A 19,572-nucleotide genomic window follows, 5' to 3' on the forward strand; every position below is an offset into this window, starting at 1 on the left:
CTTATACTTTACTGACCACTGGCTCTTCCTTTAACCCCTTCAGTGCCCGCCCCTTTCCCCGCCCTGTGCCGGCCGTTGTATTAGCAGGCGGGGTCTATGACGAGCTGGACTCGTCATGGGCACAGCGCCACCGCGGCCCATGACGAGTCCAGCTCGTCATGGGCACTGAAGGGGTTAAAACATTCAAGAAGAACTTATAGCACTCAGGGCTTGCTTACGAGTGGGTTGGTTTTTTCTGACTACAGCGTATTCCCGTTTGCGCATAGGTAGGAATTACAAGTTGGAAATTATTTATGACATCGGATAATTATCAGATACATTAAATACTTCAGACATCGTTTAAGTTTGTCAGATCAAACCTGCCGAAACTTGACAGGGGAAATTGTTTGGCTTTTACTGTTTCTTGCGGATATGGGGACACATGCATCAAAGTAGGCTTTTGCGAGTCCTTAATTGCGATTATTAAGTAATCGCAATTAGGGACTCTCAAAAGCCTACGCATGTAGAAATCGCTATTAAAATCGCAAATTGAGATTCCTTATATGCAATCGCAATTTAAGAAATTGCAATGAATTGTGATTTCTTAAATTGCGCGTGCCTTACACTTTGATGCATCGCAAAAGCCCTTTTGCAGGCGCAAACGGCCGATTTTTGTGAATCACAGGATTTGCGCTTGCAAAAAACGTTGATGCATGTGCCTGTAAATGTCTGCTTTGTGTGCATTAAACACCAAAATCTGCATGTTATTCCCCACAAACTCGTAACAGGTGTTATTTATCGTACACAATAAATAACGCACCCCTGGTATTGTTATTTATCGAGTGCGATAAATAGCACCTAAACTTGTAATCAGGTCCTTCCTGATTGAAAAATTCCTACTGAATTAACTTTTCGGTTCTTTATTTGCGTTAGAAATGTGATCCTGATTGATTTTCTTTCTTACGGATGTTTATTTACTTAATTAATCTCTTCCTTGATCTCCTCCTGCTGTGTTTCCTGATGTGTACTGTAAAGCGTTCTGATACTCGAGTATCATTTGCTCTATATAAACCTGCAAACTTTATGAATAAATAACTAATTAAATACACGAATGAGCTGCTTAGAGTCGCTGGGTGTCATTCCCTGCCTTCAGTATCCAGGCCTCATAAAAAGAATGAGAGGTTCAGCCTGGTAAAGCCGGGCTGAGGAATGAGCTGCTGCTGCTGCTGGGCTTTGATGCTAGACTCACATGGGATGGAGCTGGCATCTCCCACCCCCCCCCCCGCGCAGGGGGCCTGGGATTCATCACAGACACTACTTGTTTTACTACATGATGGTACAGATTTGAATTATGAGTTCACATACATGAAAAATACTCAAAAATAACCTACAAACAGACCGGCTCTCACCTGCTGAGAAGATGAGAACCAGAGCGACCAGTGCGCTCATTCTGCAGCTCCTCTGCTCTTCCCTTGATGATGGATATTATCTGTAACTCAGTCTCACACTGGTCTGCAGGGCAGGGTTTCTGCCCTCAGGGTTGGTCCAGGGAATCTGCTGGCCCCAGTCTGAAGGCTCCTCAGAGGTCACTGCTTCTCCAGAGCCTGAGCTGACCCTGACCCGAGGGTGGGCTGAGCCTGGGCACCGGGGACCCCTCCCTCGGCAGGAACAGAAACCAGGGATAACCACGGCCACATCCAAGGACAGGCGGGGATGTGTCACTGATCGCTGCCTTCAGTGCACGACTGACCAGGCACACTCCGGGTCAGAACGTCTGTGTTCAGGGCTGTCCCTTGTGTGTGTCTGTGCTGCAGGTCTGTCTTCAGTGATGTCCCTTGTGTGTCTGTGCTGCAGGGCTGTGTTCAGTGCTGTCCGGTGTGTGTCTGTGCTTCAGGTCTGTGTTCAGTGCTGTCCCTTCTGTGTCTGTGCTTCAGGTCTGTCTTCAGGGCTGTCCCTTGTGTGTCTGTGCTGCAGGTCTGTCTTCAGTGCTGTCCTCTGTGTGTCTGTGCTGCAGCTCTGTTCAGTGCTGTCCCTTGTGTGTGTGTGCTGCAGGTCTGTCTTCAGTGCTGTCCGGTGTGTGTCTGTGCTGCAGGTCTGTCTTCAGTGCTGTCCGTTGTGTGTCTGTGCTGCAGGTCTGTGTTCAGGGCTGTCCCTTGTGTGTCTGTGCTTCAGGTCTGTCTTCAGGGCTGTCCCTTGTGTGTCTGTGCTTCAGGTCTGTCTTCAGTGCTGTCCCTTGTGTGTCTGTGCTTCAGGTCTGTCTTCAGTGCTATCCCTTGTGTGTCTGTGCTTCAGGTCTGTCTTCAGTGCTTTCCGTTGTGTGTCTGTGCTTCAGGGCTGTCTTCAGTGCTGTCCGTTGTGTGTCTGTGCTTCAGGGCTGTCTTCAGTGCTGTCCAGTGTGTGTCTGTGCTGCAGGTCTGTCTTCAGGGCTGTCCCTTGTGTGTCTGTGCTGCAGGTCTGTCTTCAGTGCTGTCCTCTGTGTGTCTGTGCTGCAGGTCTGTCTTCAGTGCTGTCCGGTGTGTGTATGTGCTGCAGGGCTGTCTTCAGTGCTGTCCGTTGTGTGTCTGTGCTGCAGGTCTGTGTTCAGTGCTGTCCGTTGTGTGTCTGTGCTGCAGGTCTGTCTTCAGTGCTGTCCGTTGTGTGTCTGTGCTGCAGGTCTGTCTTCAGTGCTGTCCGGTGTGTGTATCTGCTGCAGGGCTGTCTTCAGTGCTGTCCGTTGTGTGTCTGTGCTGCAGGTCTGTGTTCAGTGCTGTCCGTTGTGTGTCTGTGCTGCAGGTCTGTCTTCAGTGCTGTCCGTTGTGTGTCTGTGCTGCAGGTCTGTCTTCAGTGCTGTCCTCTGTGTGTCTGTGCGTCAGGTCTATCTTCAGTGCTGTCCGTTGTGTGTCTGTGCTGCAGGTCTGTCTTCAGTGCTGTCCGGTGTGTGTATGTGCTGCAGGGCTGTCCGTTGTGTGTCTGTGCTTCAGGTCTGTCTTCAGGGCTGTCCCTTGTGTGTCTGTGCTTCAGGTCTGTCTTCAGTGCTGTCCCTTGTGTGTCTTTGCTTCAGGTCTGTCTTCAGTGCTGTCCAGTGTGTGTCTTTACTTCAGGTCTGTCTTCAGTGCTGTCCGGTGTGTGTCTGTGCTGCAGGTCTGTCTTCAGTGCTGTCCGGTGTGTGTCTGTGCTTCAGGTCTGTGTTCAGTGCTGTCCGATGTGTGTCTGTGCTGCAGGTCTGTCTTCAGTGCTGTCCCTTGTGTGTCTGTGCTGCAGGTCTGTCTTCAGTGCTGTCCCTTGTGTGTCTGTGCTGCAGGTCTGTCTTCAGTGCTGTCCTCTGTGTGTCTGTGCTGCAGGTCTGTCTTCAGTGCTGTCCGGTGTGTGTATGTGCTGCAGGGCTGTCTTCAGGGCTGTCCGTTGTGTGTCTGTGCTTCAGGTCTGTCTTCAGGGCTGTCCCTTGTGTGTCTGTGCTTCAGGTCTGTCTTCAGTGCTGTCCCTTGTGTGTCTTTGCTTCAGGTCTGTCTTCAGTGCTGTCCAGTGTGTGTCTGTGCTGCAGGTCTGTCTTCAGTGCTGTCCGGTGTGTGTCTGTGCTGCAGGTCTCTGTTCAGTGCTGTCCAGTGTGTGTCTGTGCTGCAGGTCTGTCTTCAGGGCTGTCCCTTGTGTGTCTGCGCTTCAGGTCTGTGTTCAGTGCTGTCCGATGTGTGGCTGTGCTGCAGGTCTGTGTTCAGTGCTGTCCCTTGTGTGTCTGCGCTTCAGGTCTGTGTTCAGTGCTGTCCGATGTGTGGCTGTGCTGCAGGTCTGTCTTCAGGGCTGTCCCTTGTGTGTCTGCGCTTCAGGTCTGTGTTCAGTTCTGTCCGATGTGTGGCTGTGCTGCAGGTCTGTCTTCAGGGCTGTCCCTTGTGTGTCTGCGCTTCAGGTCTGTGTTCAGTGCTGTCGGATGTGTGGCTGTGCTGCAGGTCTGTCTTCAGGGCTGTCCCTTGTGTGTCTGCGCTTCAGGTCTGTGTTCAGTGCTGTCCGATGTGTGGCTGTGCTGCAGGTCTGTGTTCAGTGCTGTCCGGTGTGTGTCTGTCCTTCAGGTCTGTCTTCAGTGCTGTCCGATGTGTGTCTGTGCTGCAATCAGGGCGGATGTGACAGCCTTCCTCCTGTGGAAGAGGCGGTGCCCACCTCCCGTCTGTCCCACAGCCACACTTCCTCATTTGTGTCTGACAGAGAGTGGCAGCTGGGAGGAGGCGACACATCCGGAGGAAGAGAAGTAGCAAAGCTTCAAGGCTCTAGCTATCAACGGTGCAGCAGAATTTTCCCACAAAAAGTAAAAATCTTGTTTGTCATCAATAATGTCATTTGGCATATCGTGTGATGTCATCTGTGAGGCCATACGCAGTCCATGATGGACTCAAGTTACAGGTAGATCACCAAGTTATAAGGGATGAGTTTGAGTGTGTTTGTGTGTGTTCTTAACATTGGTTCTTCTCATTTCAACACCTAACTATAACTGTAATCATTGTGTTTTTTTGTGAATTTGTTTTTTTCCACCTATATTACGATATTATTACTAAACCTAACTACGTCAGAATAACCTTTGTTTCTTCAGTGAATTTCTGTGGTTTTTTATCACATTCAAAGTTAAGCACGAGGAAGCTGGCTCTCTGTAGTGTGCTAAAAAGAAGGACACTAGGCAGAGGGTGAAGAGGATCCCCAAATTGTACCCAGAGGGAAAAGCAGATAATTCTAATGCTCTTTTTGTGGTGGTCTGGGCGGGCAGGGAGGCTTATAAGAGGGAAGTGCTAAGCATTTGCTGTACTCCAGATAGGTAATAAAAGCAACACAGACACTCAAGAATAATTCCAAGACCAATTTATAAAAATAGTGTCTCTTTCGTAGAATTTTTAAGACCAAGATCATAGTTCTAAGGTAAGTACTTTCCGAGTTACGATTTTTCAACGTTCATAAACGATATCACATTTATGCGAAAATAGGCACCATAGGAGGTAATGGGGAAAAAGCAGATAAATGCATAGAAAATCTGGCAATGCTTTCACGAAGTTCGCCTTCGGCTGATGTTGGGACCAGGTTCAAAGTTTCAGCAGGAGACGTTCGGGGGTGTCCCGGGTCAGCCAGGAACAGAGTGCTGAGGTTCTTGGAAACTGGTGCGCAAAGCCGAAGGGGGTCACTTGAAAACACACTGCACAGGTGGACTTACAGGTAAGTCTGAGGGGAATCCTTAAACGGAGGAGGTTCCAAGGGCCTGGGGACTATGGAAGCACAGCAGTTTAGTCAATGCCGGGGCGGCCGGGTGCAAAGCGAATAGGTCAGAGCACCTTTAGGTCATCGCGGTTAGGAGCAGTCAACTTCGAGAGGCGATCTCGGAACAGCTGGGCCCCTTAGGAAGTGGGTCTTGTGTGTCTCAACATCCCTCGATGAGTGCTTGCTTCTGCTGCTTTGGGAGTCCAGAGTGGACTCTTCTTCTTGGTGTTTGCCATTGGGGGTCCGGGACCCTGGGTGTTGGTACAACACGGCTCCGGTAGGTCCTGGTGTCTCCAAGCTTGGTGAGGAGATAGTACTGACCCCACGGAGCTGTTGTATCTCTTCTTCCTTTGGTGCTGTGTCGAGCCCATCGAGGAGCAGCTACTCGACAAACCAGACTTCATGGGATTGGTGCCTGCGGTGTGTAGGGGAGTGATGCCTTCACTCCAAGGGAGCTTCTGTGTGAATTCTTGAAGCTGGAGGTGCTTTGGGGTTTATGGAGTCCTCTCAGGTTTTAGGATGACATAGCAGCAGCAATTGTCGAGTCCTGGGAACAGCAGGTAAGGTTTGGAACCTTTTTCTTCTGCAGCAAGGCTTCAGTTCTCGAACCGCAGGGCTTCTTTGTCCTGGTCTAGTCCTTAGAATCTGATGTTCAGGTCTCGGGGTGGCAACTAAATACTGCATTTAGGGGAGTTACAAGGAGAGACAAGTAGTAGCCAATTATCAACCTACCTTTAGGGTATCTACACTCTCTAGTTACCCCTTCCAGTGGAAGGGGGCACTACCCTAGCACTACCCTAGCCCTGATTGGAGGATTCTCCACCATTCCAAGATGGTGGAACTTCAGGAGAGAGGTTTACATCACCTCTCCCACCCTAGGGTGGTGTTGTCTAAGTGGAGACCCTCCTTCTCACGTCACTTATTTTCCCGCATTTCCTCCCACCAAAAGTAGAGCAGGAAAGCAGGCTTGGACTCACCCACGATCTGGAGTTTCCTGGATTGGATTTCAAAGGCAGCATCGCCTTTGAAACGTCCTGCCCAGGAAGGCCATCCTGTCCAGGAGAAGGTGTGAAGCATCTCTGCCAAGAGCAGGCTTTGTCTCTGTCCTCTGAGAGCGCTGGCTCTCACCCCATGAGGTCAGAAACATGTGTGGGAGTCGCAGGCAGGCGAAAACAAGTCAGGAACCACACCAGTGCTTGGTAGGTTATTGAGGATCCTCTAAAAGTGTCACCTCTGTGAATATATTAATAAATCCACCACTGGCGTCAGTGAGGGTTTATCAAGGCAAGATATTTGGTACCAAACATCTAAGAAATCAGTGAAGCCATCATGGAGCTAGGAAACTCGTGTTGACAAGTATCCAGCCCATGTATTCTTTATGACTTCCCTGTCCACTCACAACATCACAGAATGGAATGGACATTGTTGGGCATATCTGATTATGCTGATATGCCCTCACATAAGATATAGTGCACCCTGCCTTAGGGTTAAAGGCCTACAGTAGGCAAGTTACTTGTGCAGTGTTTGAGGCATGGCACACAGAGGTGTATGCCATGTTGGCTCCTTGGATTTTCCTGCACCAAGACACGCAGCCTGCAATGTGCATAGCCTTGGCGAGGGGTCCCTGGTGCAGCGCAACCAGTGTTGCAGCTCCAGGGGACCTTCTTCAGTACCCATGCCCTAGGTACCAGGGGTACCCCTTTACTAGGGACTTACAGGGGTAACTGACATTGTGCCGATCGTGGTACAGTGTTTGGGAATGAGATTTGGCATTGGGAACCTGGTTAGCAGGGACCAAGTGCATTTACAGTCTGAAATCACATCATACATAAAGTGGGGGCTAACCATGCAAAAAGAGGCACTATCCTACAGAGCACATACATAAACCCCATATACAATAAACCCACCCTGTCCACAACTTTCAACTGTGTTGCACCCACCTCTGGGAAGCTTGCTCTTGGTGGCAGAGTTTCCATGGATGGGCACCTTCAGCCCGTCTGCAGTCAGGCCCCTTGAGTCTGGGGAGCTTGCCTCTATTGGTGGCAATTTCAGGGGTGGGGCCCACAATGCAGCTGCAACCCTTGAGTTTAGGAAACTCACACAAATCAGCAGAGTGTCTCTGGGTTGGTAAGCCCCTCCACAGACAGGGTGCTTGAGACTGGGAGCTTTTATACTCCTGTGGACTTTTTGGGGATACGCAAGCCCCTCCAAAGTCAGGCCCCATGAGTCTGGTATGCTTGTACCCATCCTTCAGAGTTTCCTGCAGATGGGTTAATTATTCTGAGGATGGACAAGCCCCTCCATAGACAAAAGCCTTGAGTCCAAGAAGGTTCCATCCATTGGCAAAGTGTCCAGGCCAGGGTAGGGGGATCCAAGCCCTCCACAGCTGGGCACCATGAGCTAGGAAAGCTTGCACCCATCGGTGGAGTTTCTGAGGGAGGGCAATCCCACCCCTCCACTGCCAGACCTCTCGAGTGTGGGAATCAGCAAGTTTGTTTGATGGGCGAGTCTCTACACAGGTGGGTTGCTTGAGTCTGGAATGGCTGTACCCAACAGCAGACTTTCTGAGGTTAGTCATGCTCAGCCAAGCTGAGCCTATCAGTACAGTAAGCTTACACCCTTTAGAGCAGATTCCTGGGCAGGAGAGCACCTAAACAACTGGTCACATTTGTTCTGTAAGGTTGCATCTGTTGGTGGAGTCCCCGAGGGTGGGCGAGCCTCTTGAGACCAGGAAGCTTGCACTCATCATTTGAGTCTCAGGGGGCTGGAAAGTCCCTCTGCAGCTGGGCCCCTTCGGTACCAGGCGCTTGCACCCATCAGCATAGTTCAGATTGTGGGCACCCCCAGCCAACCACACACTCCTGAGGCTTGAGCCGGGAGTAGGAAAAGCGCGACACTATTTTAACAAGCAGCATTCACCGCATACAGCGGCTCGAGGTGATTGGTTTTATCTATTTTAGAAATCGTTTGCTACATATATTTGCACATCTGTTGGCACGCTTATTTGCACATTTGTTTTAAAGCGATTTTAAAAACAAACAGCGCATTGCAGCAGGTCTTACCGTCTTCCTCTTCACCCTGACGCAGCATCGACCCGAACAGGTTTCATCTGTGGAACGGGCTTACTGCTTTAGCGGCGGCCATCTTTGAAGGCTAGTTGCAGGTGGGCGGTCTAGTCTTTCGGAGAACGCCTACATTAGGGGCACTGGCACGACCACGCCGCTGGCGCGCCGAAGGCGAGCCTAAGGCAAGCCCGTCTGCGCCCGTCCGTGCCCAGCGCACAAATCCCTGCCCAGTTGGATTCGGGTACGCATAAACGGCTCCAGTACTCTAGAGCCGCATTGCTGGAGCTAAACTCGAGGGGAACTAATGGCAAATGTACTCGTCGGCCAGCTGAGACTGGCTACTCTCAGTCCCAGGGCTTGTGCCCCAATTGTTCAATGCCTCTCCCACCTATATGCCCAGGACCCAGCAAAGCCTTGACAGAGGGCGAACTCCCAACTAGTGCTGTGGGGGAGTCCGTTTCCTGTATTCTAATAAATGCCAGATCTCTGGTGAAGCACAGCATTGAATGTGCTCACCTACTGATGGATCTAGACATCAAAATCGCTTTCATCACAGAAACCTGGACGGACGAGGCATCCGGTCCAGACTTAATCAAAGCTACCCCCCCTGGTTTTCAATGAGAGGTTCTCAACCGACCTAACAAGAGGGGGGGCGGCCTGGCCATCCTTTATCATAGCGCATTTCTGGGAACTTTTAAAGCGCTTTCTCTGCCGGCTTGTGAAGCACTCCCATTTAACCTTAGGTTAACAAATCATTTTTCCTTTAAAGGCATCCTCATTTACAGACCCCCTCGTGCTAAACATTCTTTTTTTCCCACGTTAGGAACCCTTTTAGAGGATGCCCTGCTAGGGAACTCGCATACCATACTAGGGGATTTTAATTTTTACCTCGAGCAGGCAGACGAGCCAGACACGGCTCGCCTCCTAAATTTTATGGAAACAGCAGAGCTGTCACAACACGTAACTGGCCCGTCTCATTTGGCTGGACACACCCTTGATGGGGTTTTCTCTAACACCCCTGAACTTTCCTTTTCAGCTTTGTTACCTCTGGCCTGGTCAGACGACGCGGGAGTGTGCTTCAATCTCAGACCCACACTCCACACAGCCAATGGGCAGTACCAAACAGAGCGGAAAGAAGTCAGAGCCTGGAGCAGGGTGGAATCGGAGACTTTATCAAAGGCACTTACCACCTCTTCCATACCCATGGCCAGCAACATGGAGGAGGCTGCATTGTCTTACACAAAATGGCTCACGCAGGCCTGTGCAGACCTCGCTCCCCCCAAACAAGCCGTTTTTAAAAGAATGGTGCCCTCAGCCCCCTGGTACTCGAGCGATTTTAAAGTGCAAAAATGTACTTGCAAGAGTTTGGAACGAAACTGGAGGAAGGATTATACTGAGGAGAAAAAATTGCTTTATCTGGCAAGTCTAGCCACATATAAACGGTAACTAGACATAATATCAAAAAAAAAATATCGAGTAGCCAGAATATCAAGTTTTTAATATCGAATGGACAGAATATCGACTTGCAAAAATATAGTGGTGAAGAATATCGAAAAACAGGTAAGGAATATCGATTGCAATAATATAGAAGTAAGTAATATCGACAGTCATAATATAGTTGTTGAAAATATCGAATTTTTTATAGTGTTTTAAGTGTTAGTATATGTGTTAAAAGTATGTATTAATATTGGAATGTATGTTAGAATATTTTTAAATTAATGAATTTTATGTTTTTTTATTTTTTTGTAATTTAATTCCGTAGCGGGTTGTGGGTTTATAGGGGAGTAGGGTGGGAAGTAATTTAATTATAGTACATTAAATAATAATTTATAGGAATTATTAATTATTTTTAATTTAATTTTGCGTTTTACTTCTGTAGCGGGTTGTGGGTTTATAGGGGAATAGGGTGGGAAGTAATTTAATTATAGATTATTAAAAATTAATATATAGGAATTATTAATTATTTATAATTTCATTTTGCGTTTTACTTCTGTAGCGGGTTGTGGGTTTATAGGGGAATAGGGTGGGAAGTAATTTAATTGTTATTAGTTAATTATTAATTGGTATTGAAAATTAATTGGTTGTTGATGAATTATTAATTGGTAAATAATTAGTATTAATTGGTAATTAATTTGTATTAATTGTTTAATTGATAATTATGTTAATTGTATTCATTTAATATTTGTAGCGGGCAGTGTGTTTATAGGGGAATATGGTGGCAAGTAATATAATTGTAAATAAATAATTATTTAATTTATTTGTGTATATTGTTAATTAATATATCTTTAATTTAATTTTGCATTTTACTTCTGTAGCGGGTTGTGGGTTTATAGGGGAATAGGGTGGGAAGTAATTTAATTGTTATTAGTTAATTATTAGTTAATTATTAATTGGTATTGCAAATTAATTGGTTGTTGATTAATTATTAATTGGTAAATAATTAGTATTAATTGGTAATTAATTAGTATTAATAGTTTAATTGATGATTATGTTAATTGTCTTCAATTAATATTTGTAGCGGGTATTGTGTCCATAGGGGAATATGGTGGGAAGTAATATAATTGGAAAAAAATAATTATTTAAATAATTTGTGTATATCCTTAATTAATATATTATAAATTAATTATTAATTGGTATTATTTGCATTTATTAATGTTTGTTATTGAAAAACAATTGTTTGTTAATTAATTATTAATAGTTAATTAATTAAACAAAAATGTATTGGTATTTATAAATGATCAATTCTTGTGTGATTGGTAATTAATTGTAATACTTGTTTATGTATTAATAATTAATTAATTTAAAAAAAATACATTTAATATTGTCTCTACTATTGCACTTACTTGAGTGGGAATAGTAATTTTTACCCCTACGCTATCCAATGCTTTCCCTATTATTGCACTCTCTGGAGTGTGAATAGTAATTTTTACCCTCCCGCTATCCAACACTTTCCCTACTGTTGCATTCTCTGGAGTGGGAATAGTAATTTTTACCCTACCGCTATCCAACGCTTTCTCTAGTGTTGCACTCACTGGAGTGGGAATAGTAAATTTGACCCTCCCGCTATCCAACCCTTTCCCTACTGTTGCACTCTCTGGAGTGGGAATAGTAATTTTTACCCCTACGCTATCCAACGCTTTCCCTACTGTTGCACTCTCTGGAGTGGGAATAGTAATTTTTACCCTACCGCTATCCAACGCTTTCCCTACTGTTGCAGTCACTGGAGTGGGAATAGTAAATGTTACCCTCCCGCTATCCAACGCTTTCCCTACTGTTGCACTCTCTGGAGTGGGAATAGTAATTTTTACCCCTACGCTATCCAACGCGTTCCCTACTGTTGCACTCACTGGAGTGGGAATAGTAAATGTTACCCTCCCGCTATCCAACGCTTTCCCTACTGTTGCACTCTCTGGAGTGGGAATAGTAATTTTTACCCCTACGCTATCCAATGTTTTCCCTATTATTGTACTCTCTGGAGTGGGAATAGTAATTTTTACCCTCCCGCTATCCAACGCTTTCCCTACTGTTGCACTCTCTGGAGTGGGAATAGTAAATGTTACCCTCCCGCTATCCAACGCTTTCCCTACTGTTGCACTCTCTGGAGTGGGAATAGTAATTTTTACCCCTACGCTATCCAACGCTTTCCCTACTGTTGCACTCACTGGAGTGGGAATAGTAAATGTTACCCTCACGCTATCCAACGCTTTCCCTACTGTTGCACTCTCTGGAGTGGGAATAGTAATTTTTACCCCTACGCTATCCATCGCTTTCCCTACTGTTGCACTCACTGGAGTGGGAATAGTAAATGTTACCCTCCCGCTATCCAACGCTTTCCCTACTGTTGCACTCTCTGGAGTGGGAATAGTAATTTTTACCCCTACGCTATCCAATATTTCCCTATTATTGCACTCTCTGGAGTGGGAATAGTAATTTTTACCCTCCCGCTATCCAACGCTTTCCCTACTGTTGCATTCTCTGGAGTGGGAATAGTAATTTTTACCCTCCCGCTATCCAACGCTTTCCCTACTATTGCACTTACTGGAGTGGTAATAGTAAATTTTACGCGCCCGCTATCCTACACAGAAAATATTGAATATTTTTAATTAATATCACGTTAAGATATATGTATTAATTTTTTTTTTTTACTTACTTTAATTATTCATTAAGTTTACTGTTATTTAAGTATTTTTAAGTATGTGTCAGTTAATTATATGTAATATTTCTTTAATTTAACATTACTTTTAAAACATTTAAAAAATTCGATATTTTGACTAACTATATTATTTACAACGATATTTTGGATTCGATATTTTTGTAATTTCCTGTTTGGAGATAGGACTTCGATATTTTGGTATTCTATATTTTGGCATCGATATTTTTGTAAGTCTATATTTTTGTAGTCGATATTATGTCAGTGATCCCATATAAACGCATGTTACGCGAGGCCAAACAAAAGTATTACGTCGCTCAGATATCAGCAGCTAAAAATTCAACGAAAGAGCTTTTTTCCACCATTACAAAGCTAACCACAGTCAAATCTGCCTCAGTCCCGTCTAGTACAGAGCTTTGTGAAAAAATTGCTTCATTTTTTTCAACCAAAGTTAATAACATCTTTACCAGTCTCAGCGACTCAATTAGGATTGAGCAGGAGTCCGAGCAGGCGGCCAATGAGGGGGCCATGTCGACGGTCATCCTGGAGGCGTTTAGTCCTCTCACTCTACAAGACACTTTGAACCTACTTGCCAAAGCCAACTCTGGATCCCCTCTGGACCCTTGCCCTTTGAGAATCATTAAACTGGCTCCTGTGCCTATAGCTATCCACCTTACTCCTATTTGTAATGGCATGTTTGAAGGAGGAACATTTCCAAAAGTCTGGAAGGAGGCCTCTATTCTCCCTCTGCTGAAAAAACCCAGCCTGGATCCGTCGGATCCAAACAACTTCCAGCCAATTTCCCGTCTCCCCCTTCCAGCTAAACTAGTGGAGAAGGCAATGAACCTACAACTCACTGCCTTTGTGAAGAAAACCTCTTTGCTGGATGCTTCCCAGCATGGATTTAGGGAGGGACACAGCACCGAATCCGCCCTGATCACAGCCACAGAACAGATCAGGTCAGCGGTGGATCAGGGAGGCAGAGCGGCCTTGATCCTCTTGGATCTATCGGCCGCGTTTGATACGGTCCATCACGGTTTGTTGATGGACCGATTGAAGAAGGTGGAATTCAGCAAAAAGCATGGGAACTGCTAAACTCCTTTCTCTCGGAGCGAAGTCAAACAGTAGCCTTAGGAAATTTTTCTTCCCTACCTTTTTCTCTACCTTGTGGGGTCCCGCAAGGGTCCTCACTGAGTCCCACCTTGTTTAATATCTACGTATCCTCCCTTGCTCCCATTATTAGACGCGACGGTTTCAGTGTCACCTCGTACGCGGATGGCACGCAAATCATCGTGTCTCTACTTCCCGGATGTGAACTGGGGTTGGACCACAATTTCCAGGCCTGTATGTCGGAGGTGGCCCACTGGATGGCTAGCAACTGCTTCAGGCTAAACTCAAACAAGACCGAGGTATTGCTGTTTGGGAATAACCCTAGCTTCTGGACCCCATTATGGTGGCCACAGGAGCTAGGGGCCCTTCCCAGCCCGGTTAATAAAGTAAAAAAACTCGGGATGGTGATGGACGACAAACTCACTATGGCACTAAAGGTTAAGGCGGTAGCCTCTAAAACAGGCTTTATCCTGAGAATGCTGAAAAAGATTCTGTTTCTGCTACCTTATGAAAGCCGACATATGGTGGTCATGGCCCTTGTAACTTCCAGGCTGGATTACTGCAATAGTCTGTATCTGAACATTCAGGAAAACCTGCTGCACAGATTACAGCTATTGAAGAATGCGGCTGCCAGACTGCTAACCGGCATCCCAAAATTCTCTCCCATATCTAAGGCCATCCGTGACCTACACTGGCTGCCAATTAAAAGCAGAGTCCAGTTTAAGTCTCTGTGCCTGGTGTTCAAGGACTTTAATGGAGAAGGCCCTGAATACCTTACAAAACGATTCATAAGATATGTTCCTGCCCGGCGTCTTCGCTCATCAGAAGTCAGTTTTATCATGGTCCCTGTCATAAAAAAAGCCCGCTGGGGAGGACGCAGTTTCTCCTACGGGGCAGCCAAGCTCTGGAACGGAGTGCCGCTCCACTTGAGACGCATGGATAATCTATTGCATTTCAGGAAAGCATTGAAGACCTGGTTGTTCGGCAAATAATTTCGGCCTATAATATCAGGGAGTAGTGGACAGCGCCAGGACACCTACTTGGTATTCGCGCGCTTTACAAATCACCATAACATAACATAACATAACCCACAGCTGGGCCCTTTCAGCTCGGGAAGCTTCACCCATCAAAATTGTTTTCAAAGGTAGGCAAGCTCCTCCGCTGGTGGGCCCCTAGTGTCCATGAAGTTTGAAACCATTGACTGACGTTCTCAGGGCAGGCAAGCCCCTCTGCAGTCAGGCACATTGAGTCTCAAAAGCATGTGTCCATTGTTAGAGTTTCCTCCGCAGATGGGTCACTTGAGTCTCGAAGAGTAGTACCTGTCCACATAGTATTTAGGGGCAAATGTGCTCTCCTGCAGTCAAGTCCATTGAGTATGGTGAACTTACACCCGTTGGCTGAGTTTCTGGGGACAGGCAACTCCAAACCTTCTGCAGCTGGGCCCAAAGAACCCTGGAAGCTTGCTCACATTGGTGGAGTTTCTGAAGGTGGGCCCTTGAGTTTGGGAAACAGTAACCCATTGGCTGAGTTTCAGTAGAGGGATAACCTCCTCTGCAGCTTGACTCCTTCAGTTTGAGATGCTTGCACCCATTCGTGGAAGTTCCGGGGCAGGTGACCCCCTCCCTCCAAAGTGAACTACTTTAGTCAGTGTAGATTGTACAAGTTGGTGGCATTTCCAGGGGCAGGAGAGCCATTCCAATGTTGGGGCCTTTGACTTTAGGATTACTGCACCAGCCTACAATGTTTTTGGGGCTGATTGCCCCATTTCCTCTTCAGCTAGGTCCTTGAGCCTATTGGTGGAGTGTCTATGGGCCAGAAAGTCCTTTGAGTCCAGTGAGCCTTCCCCTATTAGAAGAGTATCGATGGGAGGGCAAACTCCTCTGCAGCTGAGCCCCTTGATTGAGGGAAACTTGCACCCGTCAACAGAGTTTCCAGGGGCTGCCACTCTGCAGCTGGGCTCCTTGAGCCTGGATAGCTTGCACCCATTGGCGGAGTTTCTGGGTGCAGGCTTAAATTTACACTCATAATCAAAGTATCTGGATGTGGGTGAGCCTCTCTGGAGCCGGACCTCTTAAAATGGGGTGTCTTACATGTCAATAATAAAGTATCTAAAAAAAGAGTGGGGGTCGGAGGGATCAGATTTAAAGACTCAAATAGTTTCAAAATCCCCAAATCACAGTATTATAATACACAAAGAAAACTATGAGTCTAATAATATGTAAGACCTAAAGACTATTACAAAGAAAATGCTTCGTTGAGTCAGACTGCTAATAGATATGTGTCGGTAGATGTATATAAAAATGTATGCATATACAGAACAAAAAGATTCCCATCATCCACATAAAGTGGCTCGCTTCATCATCTGGGAACCCGGAACCTGACAGAGAACCGTCTTCTACTTGTATATTGTAGATATTGGTCTCTTGCACGTCCCAGATATATATAACAGTGTGTTATTTTTACTATGATGAAGGAGATATTCTAAAGTAGTAGTTCAGGATGATGACTGCAGTGCAAGTGATAAGTGCTTGTGAGAAAGTGCTATTTAAAATTGTCTATCAAGGCACAAAAGTAGTTTATTCAAGCGCTGCCTTGATGACAAAAGGTGCTGCAACAGTTTAAACAAATAACTGTCATGAAAAGATGGTCTACATGTTTCAGCTACCGGATATTGCTATCCAAGCTTTCGTCAGGACCAGAAGAAAGCTACTGCAAAAGTGATATTGTGCCAAAGTAACAAAGAAAAAAACAGTTATGTTACGACCTGAACCCTGTTATTGGGCCAAGTGGATCCGTAGAGAACAATTTTACTTGATTTACCTAAAGAAATAAAAGCAGAACAAACTCAGAAACAAAGCATAGCCAGTAGTATAGTGACATTATTAGGTCAAACAGTGCATATAAATAGATATCTAGTATGCAAATACTCTCAATGTATTACATGTCGACAAAGATTGCCGGGGCGGGTTCTCCCAGCCAATCCATAGCTGTGCCCTTGGTTGAGTGAGCCACTCTACAGTCGGGCCCTCGAGTATGGGAAGTTTGCAGAGGTAGGTGAGTCCCTCCACAGCTGGACCCCTTGAATCCAAATAGTTTGCACCCATTGGCAGAGTCTCCCGGGGCAGACGCCCCCAGGCCTTCCTCAGCAGGGCGCCTTATGTCCTGGAAGTCTGCACCCATTAGTGGAATTTCCAGAGGCAGAGGAGGCCCACTACGGCTGGGCCCCTGGAAACTGGTTAAGCAGAATCCCATCAGCAGACTTTCCAGGGGAGGGTGAGTCCCTCCACAGCAAGGCCCCTTGAGCCAGTGTAGTTTGCAGCTGCCAGTGGAGTTTCCAGGGGTGGATGATCCCCATCTCAGTCAGTTCCTTGAGTACAGGAAGCTTGTACCTATTAGTGGAGTTTCCACTTGCAAATGAGTCTCTCCATAGACAGACGCACCAAGGCCCTCCACAGCTGGGGCCGCTGAGCTCTGGAAACATAAACCCAATGACAGATATCTGGGGGAGGGCGATACCAGCCCCTTCACAGCCACACCCCTTAAGTCAAGAAATCTTGTACCTGTTACATCACCATGTATTTCAGGTGTCATTAGTGATGTAATATGTGAGGTCATAAGCAGTACAATTACGTACAAATGGTGAATTTCAGAGCTTTTTTGGTTTTAAAACAGTAGTTGTTCAACTATTACAAGACCTACTTATAACTCCACTTTAACTTTTGGTTTTTTTTCAGTGAATTTCTAACTATCTTACTTACGTATAACTCTATTGGTTTCTTTAATGTAAACTAATTATTATAATGTGTAAGTGACCAACCTCCGGCATGCATGGCCAGCGTGTGAAACCCTGCTCCCAACACCCCACAGGCACCCAATCCCTCACTGCACAAAGCCAAGTGGGGTTAGTCGCAGGGCAGCCCAAAGGGGGGGATCAACACCCATACAAATGTCAAACCAATCACAGACCCCCCACCTCACTCACTCCTGTATCCTTCAAAAATCACGAAAAATAGATGTAAGAGGGCACGGTAGGGACACTGTGCCATCCCAGGCCTGTTGGTCTACAAATGTTTTTTATTGTTTTTTTCAATAGACGCTAGCACTACAAAATAACAAGCATTGAAAATGCAATAGGTCTCGCCTTTTATTAAGTTAAAGCCATTTGCTTTGCTATACAATACCATTAGCAAAGCAAATGGCTTTAACTTAATCAAAGGCGAGACCTATTGCATTTTCAATGCTTGTTTTTACAGTCCTGTGGAGAATTTGCCTTCATGTCACCCTATACACGCCCGGTGTGTACAGTACAAAGAGTCAATGCCACAAAGTGCCCTTTGATAGCTGAGCTACAACTCTGCCGGTAAACAGTGCTGCTGATGGGCGGCACATGCACCAGCCCTGCTGAAAGCGTCAGAAAGTGCGAGCAACCGCCAGCGGGCAGATGCCGGAGCTCCCGGCTCCCGGCTCCGTTATTCAGTGATTTCTCTGGTGTTAGTTCTCCAGTGGCATCTGTGAAACCCAACCCCAGCGAAAGAACCGGAGAACCTAAAAATACCGAAACAGCATGCAAGAAGGAGCTGACTGTGCAGAAATACACCGAGGTGTTGAATTGCACATGTAACACACCATACACACAAAATACAAAGGCGATAGTAACACCCGTTCGTGCATATTTACAACAACGCACCAATGGCAGGTCGGCATGTAACACTCACGTAAAACTTAGAAAAAATGCCAGGCAGTTCAAGCAGACAGGGAATGTACAAGTACGCACCAAAGGTCTGTAAATATGTGCACATACTGTGCACACAGAGTACAAAGAAAATAACACCAGGCACTTTAAGCCGACAGCGAATATCCAAAAACACACCAGATGCCAGTCCATATGAAACTTGAAACACACACCTCTCTTGGAAATTAAAAAAGCAGCAGCTTCAATTAGACAATAAAAATAAAAAAAACATACCAAGGTCAAATCAACACGTACCACGCTGCGCACATAAAATACCCGGAAATAATTCATGCAAGTTTAAACAACCAGTTAATATATAAAAACCCACACCGGACCAGTCGAACATTCAGCACAACAAGCACACGGAGTACCTAGAAAAGGTCAAGGGCCGGCTCAAGAAGACAGATGGTAGGGAGAGACACCAAAGGAGTCAAGGACAGTCCACATGAACACACTGGGGCAGATTTATGTTTCCTGGCGCATCCCTGCAAATCAGCAAGGATGCGCCAGGAATGATGCGTCACGCAAGTTTACCCTTGCGCCACACATGATGCGCCGCATTTATAATGCGGCGCATCATGGCGCAGTAATAAACAGATGCGTGACGCATCCAATGGCGTAAGGTTGGCGCAGTGCTTCAGTTGCGTCGCAAGCGCGACGCAACTCCAGCACTGTTCCAACCAACCCTATCCCTAACATGGTGCGTCAAGCCTTACGCCTGCTTCAAGCAGGTGCAGGGTTTTGGCGCATCAGCGTTGGGAAAGTGACTCAGTCAAATCTTATAGATTTGACTGAGTCACTTTTCAGGGGCGTTCCTGCGACGGAACGCCCCCCCCTATGTCGACACGCCCACGTGAAACCTGACGCAGGTTTTACGTGGCGCAGGGCTTTACATCGTGACGCATCTCCATAGATGCGTCACGATGTAAATATGGCGCAACGTGGCGCAGGGTTTACACCGCCGCTGCGTCACAAAAGTGACGCAACGGCGGCGTAAAAGTGGCGCATCTCCGACATAGATCTGCCCCACTGTGTGAACAGAACAAATGGGAAATAACTCCAGCAAGTTCAGTGAGCAATCACACTCCGCGCAGCTAAACTCTGGAACAAGCTGCCTCAAGCTATGAGGCTTCAAGCCAACCTGCAGCTATTCAGAAAAAGCCTGAAAACCAAGCTTTTTGCAGCTACATAGGCCATACCATTTTGGCCTTTGTTGTCACCACACTTACAGCGCCAAGACGCCTCGGCATTCGAGCGCTATACAAACATATAAACATAAACATGAAACAGTGAATATGTAAAACCACACTAAAAACACTGTCACATAC

At 46.4% G+C, this 19,572-nt stretch overlaps 1 protein-coding gene across 2 annotated transcripts in view; it reads right to left on the bottom strand.

Moving 5' to 3' along the window:
• Nucleotides 1-4,052, bottom strand: part of LOC146863776 (uncharacterized) — a 300,646-nt gene extending 296,594 nt beyond the window's left edge. The window contains exon 1 of one of the 2 annotated variants that reach the window (XM_085628004.1): nucleotides 1,389-4,052. In XM_085628004.1, the coding sequence (XP_085484130.1) occupies nucleotides 1,389-1,428 (40 nt within the window). In that variant the 5' untranslated portion in view covers nucleotides 1,429-4,052. The remainder of the gene's footprint in view (nucleotides 1-1,388) is intronic. The other variant, XM_085628009.1, reaches the window with a different exon arrangement.
• Between the last annotated feature and the right edge of the window lie 15,520 nt (nucleotides 4,053-19,572).

The sequence above is a fragment of the Triturus cristatus genome, chromosome 2_1 (genome assembly GCF_964204655.1).
Source record: "Triturus cristatus chromosome 2_1, aTriCri1.1, whole genome shotgun sequence".
Taxonomy (NCBI): Eukaryota; Metazoa; Chordata; class Amphibia; order Caudata; family Salamandridae; genus Triturus; species Triturus cristatus.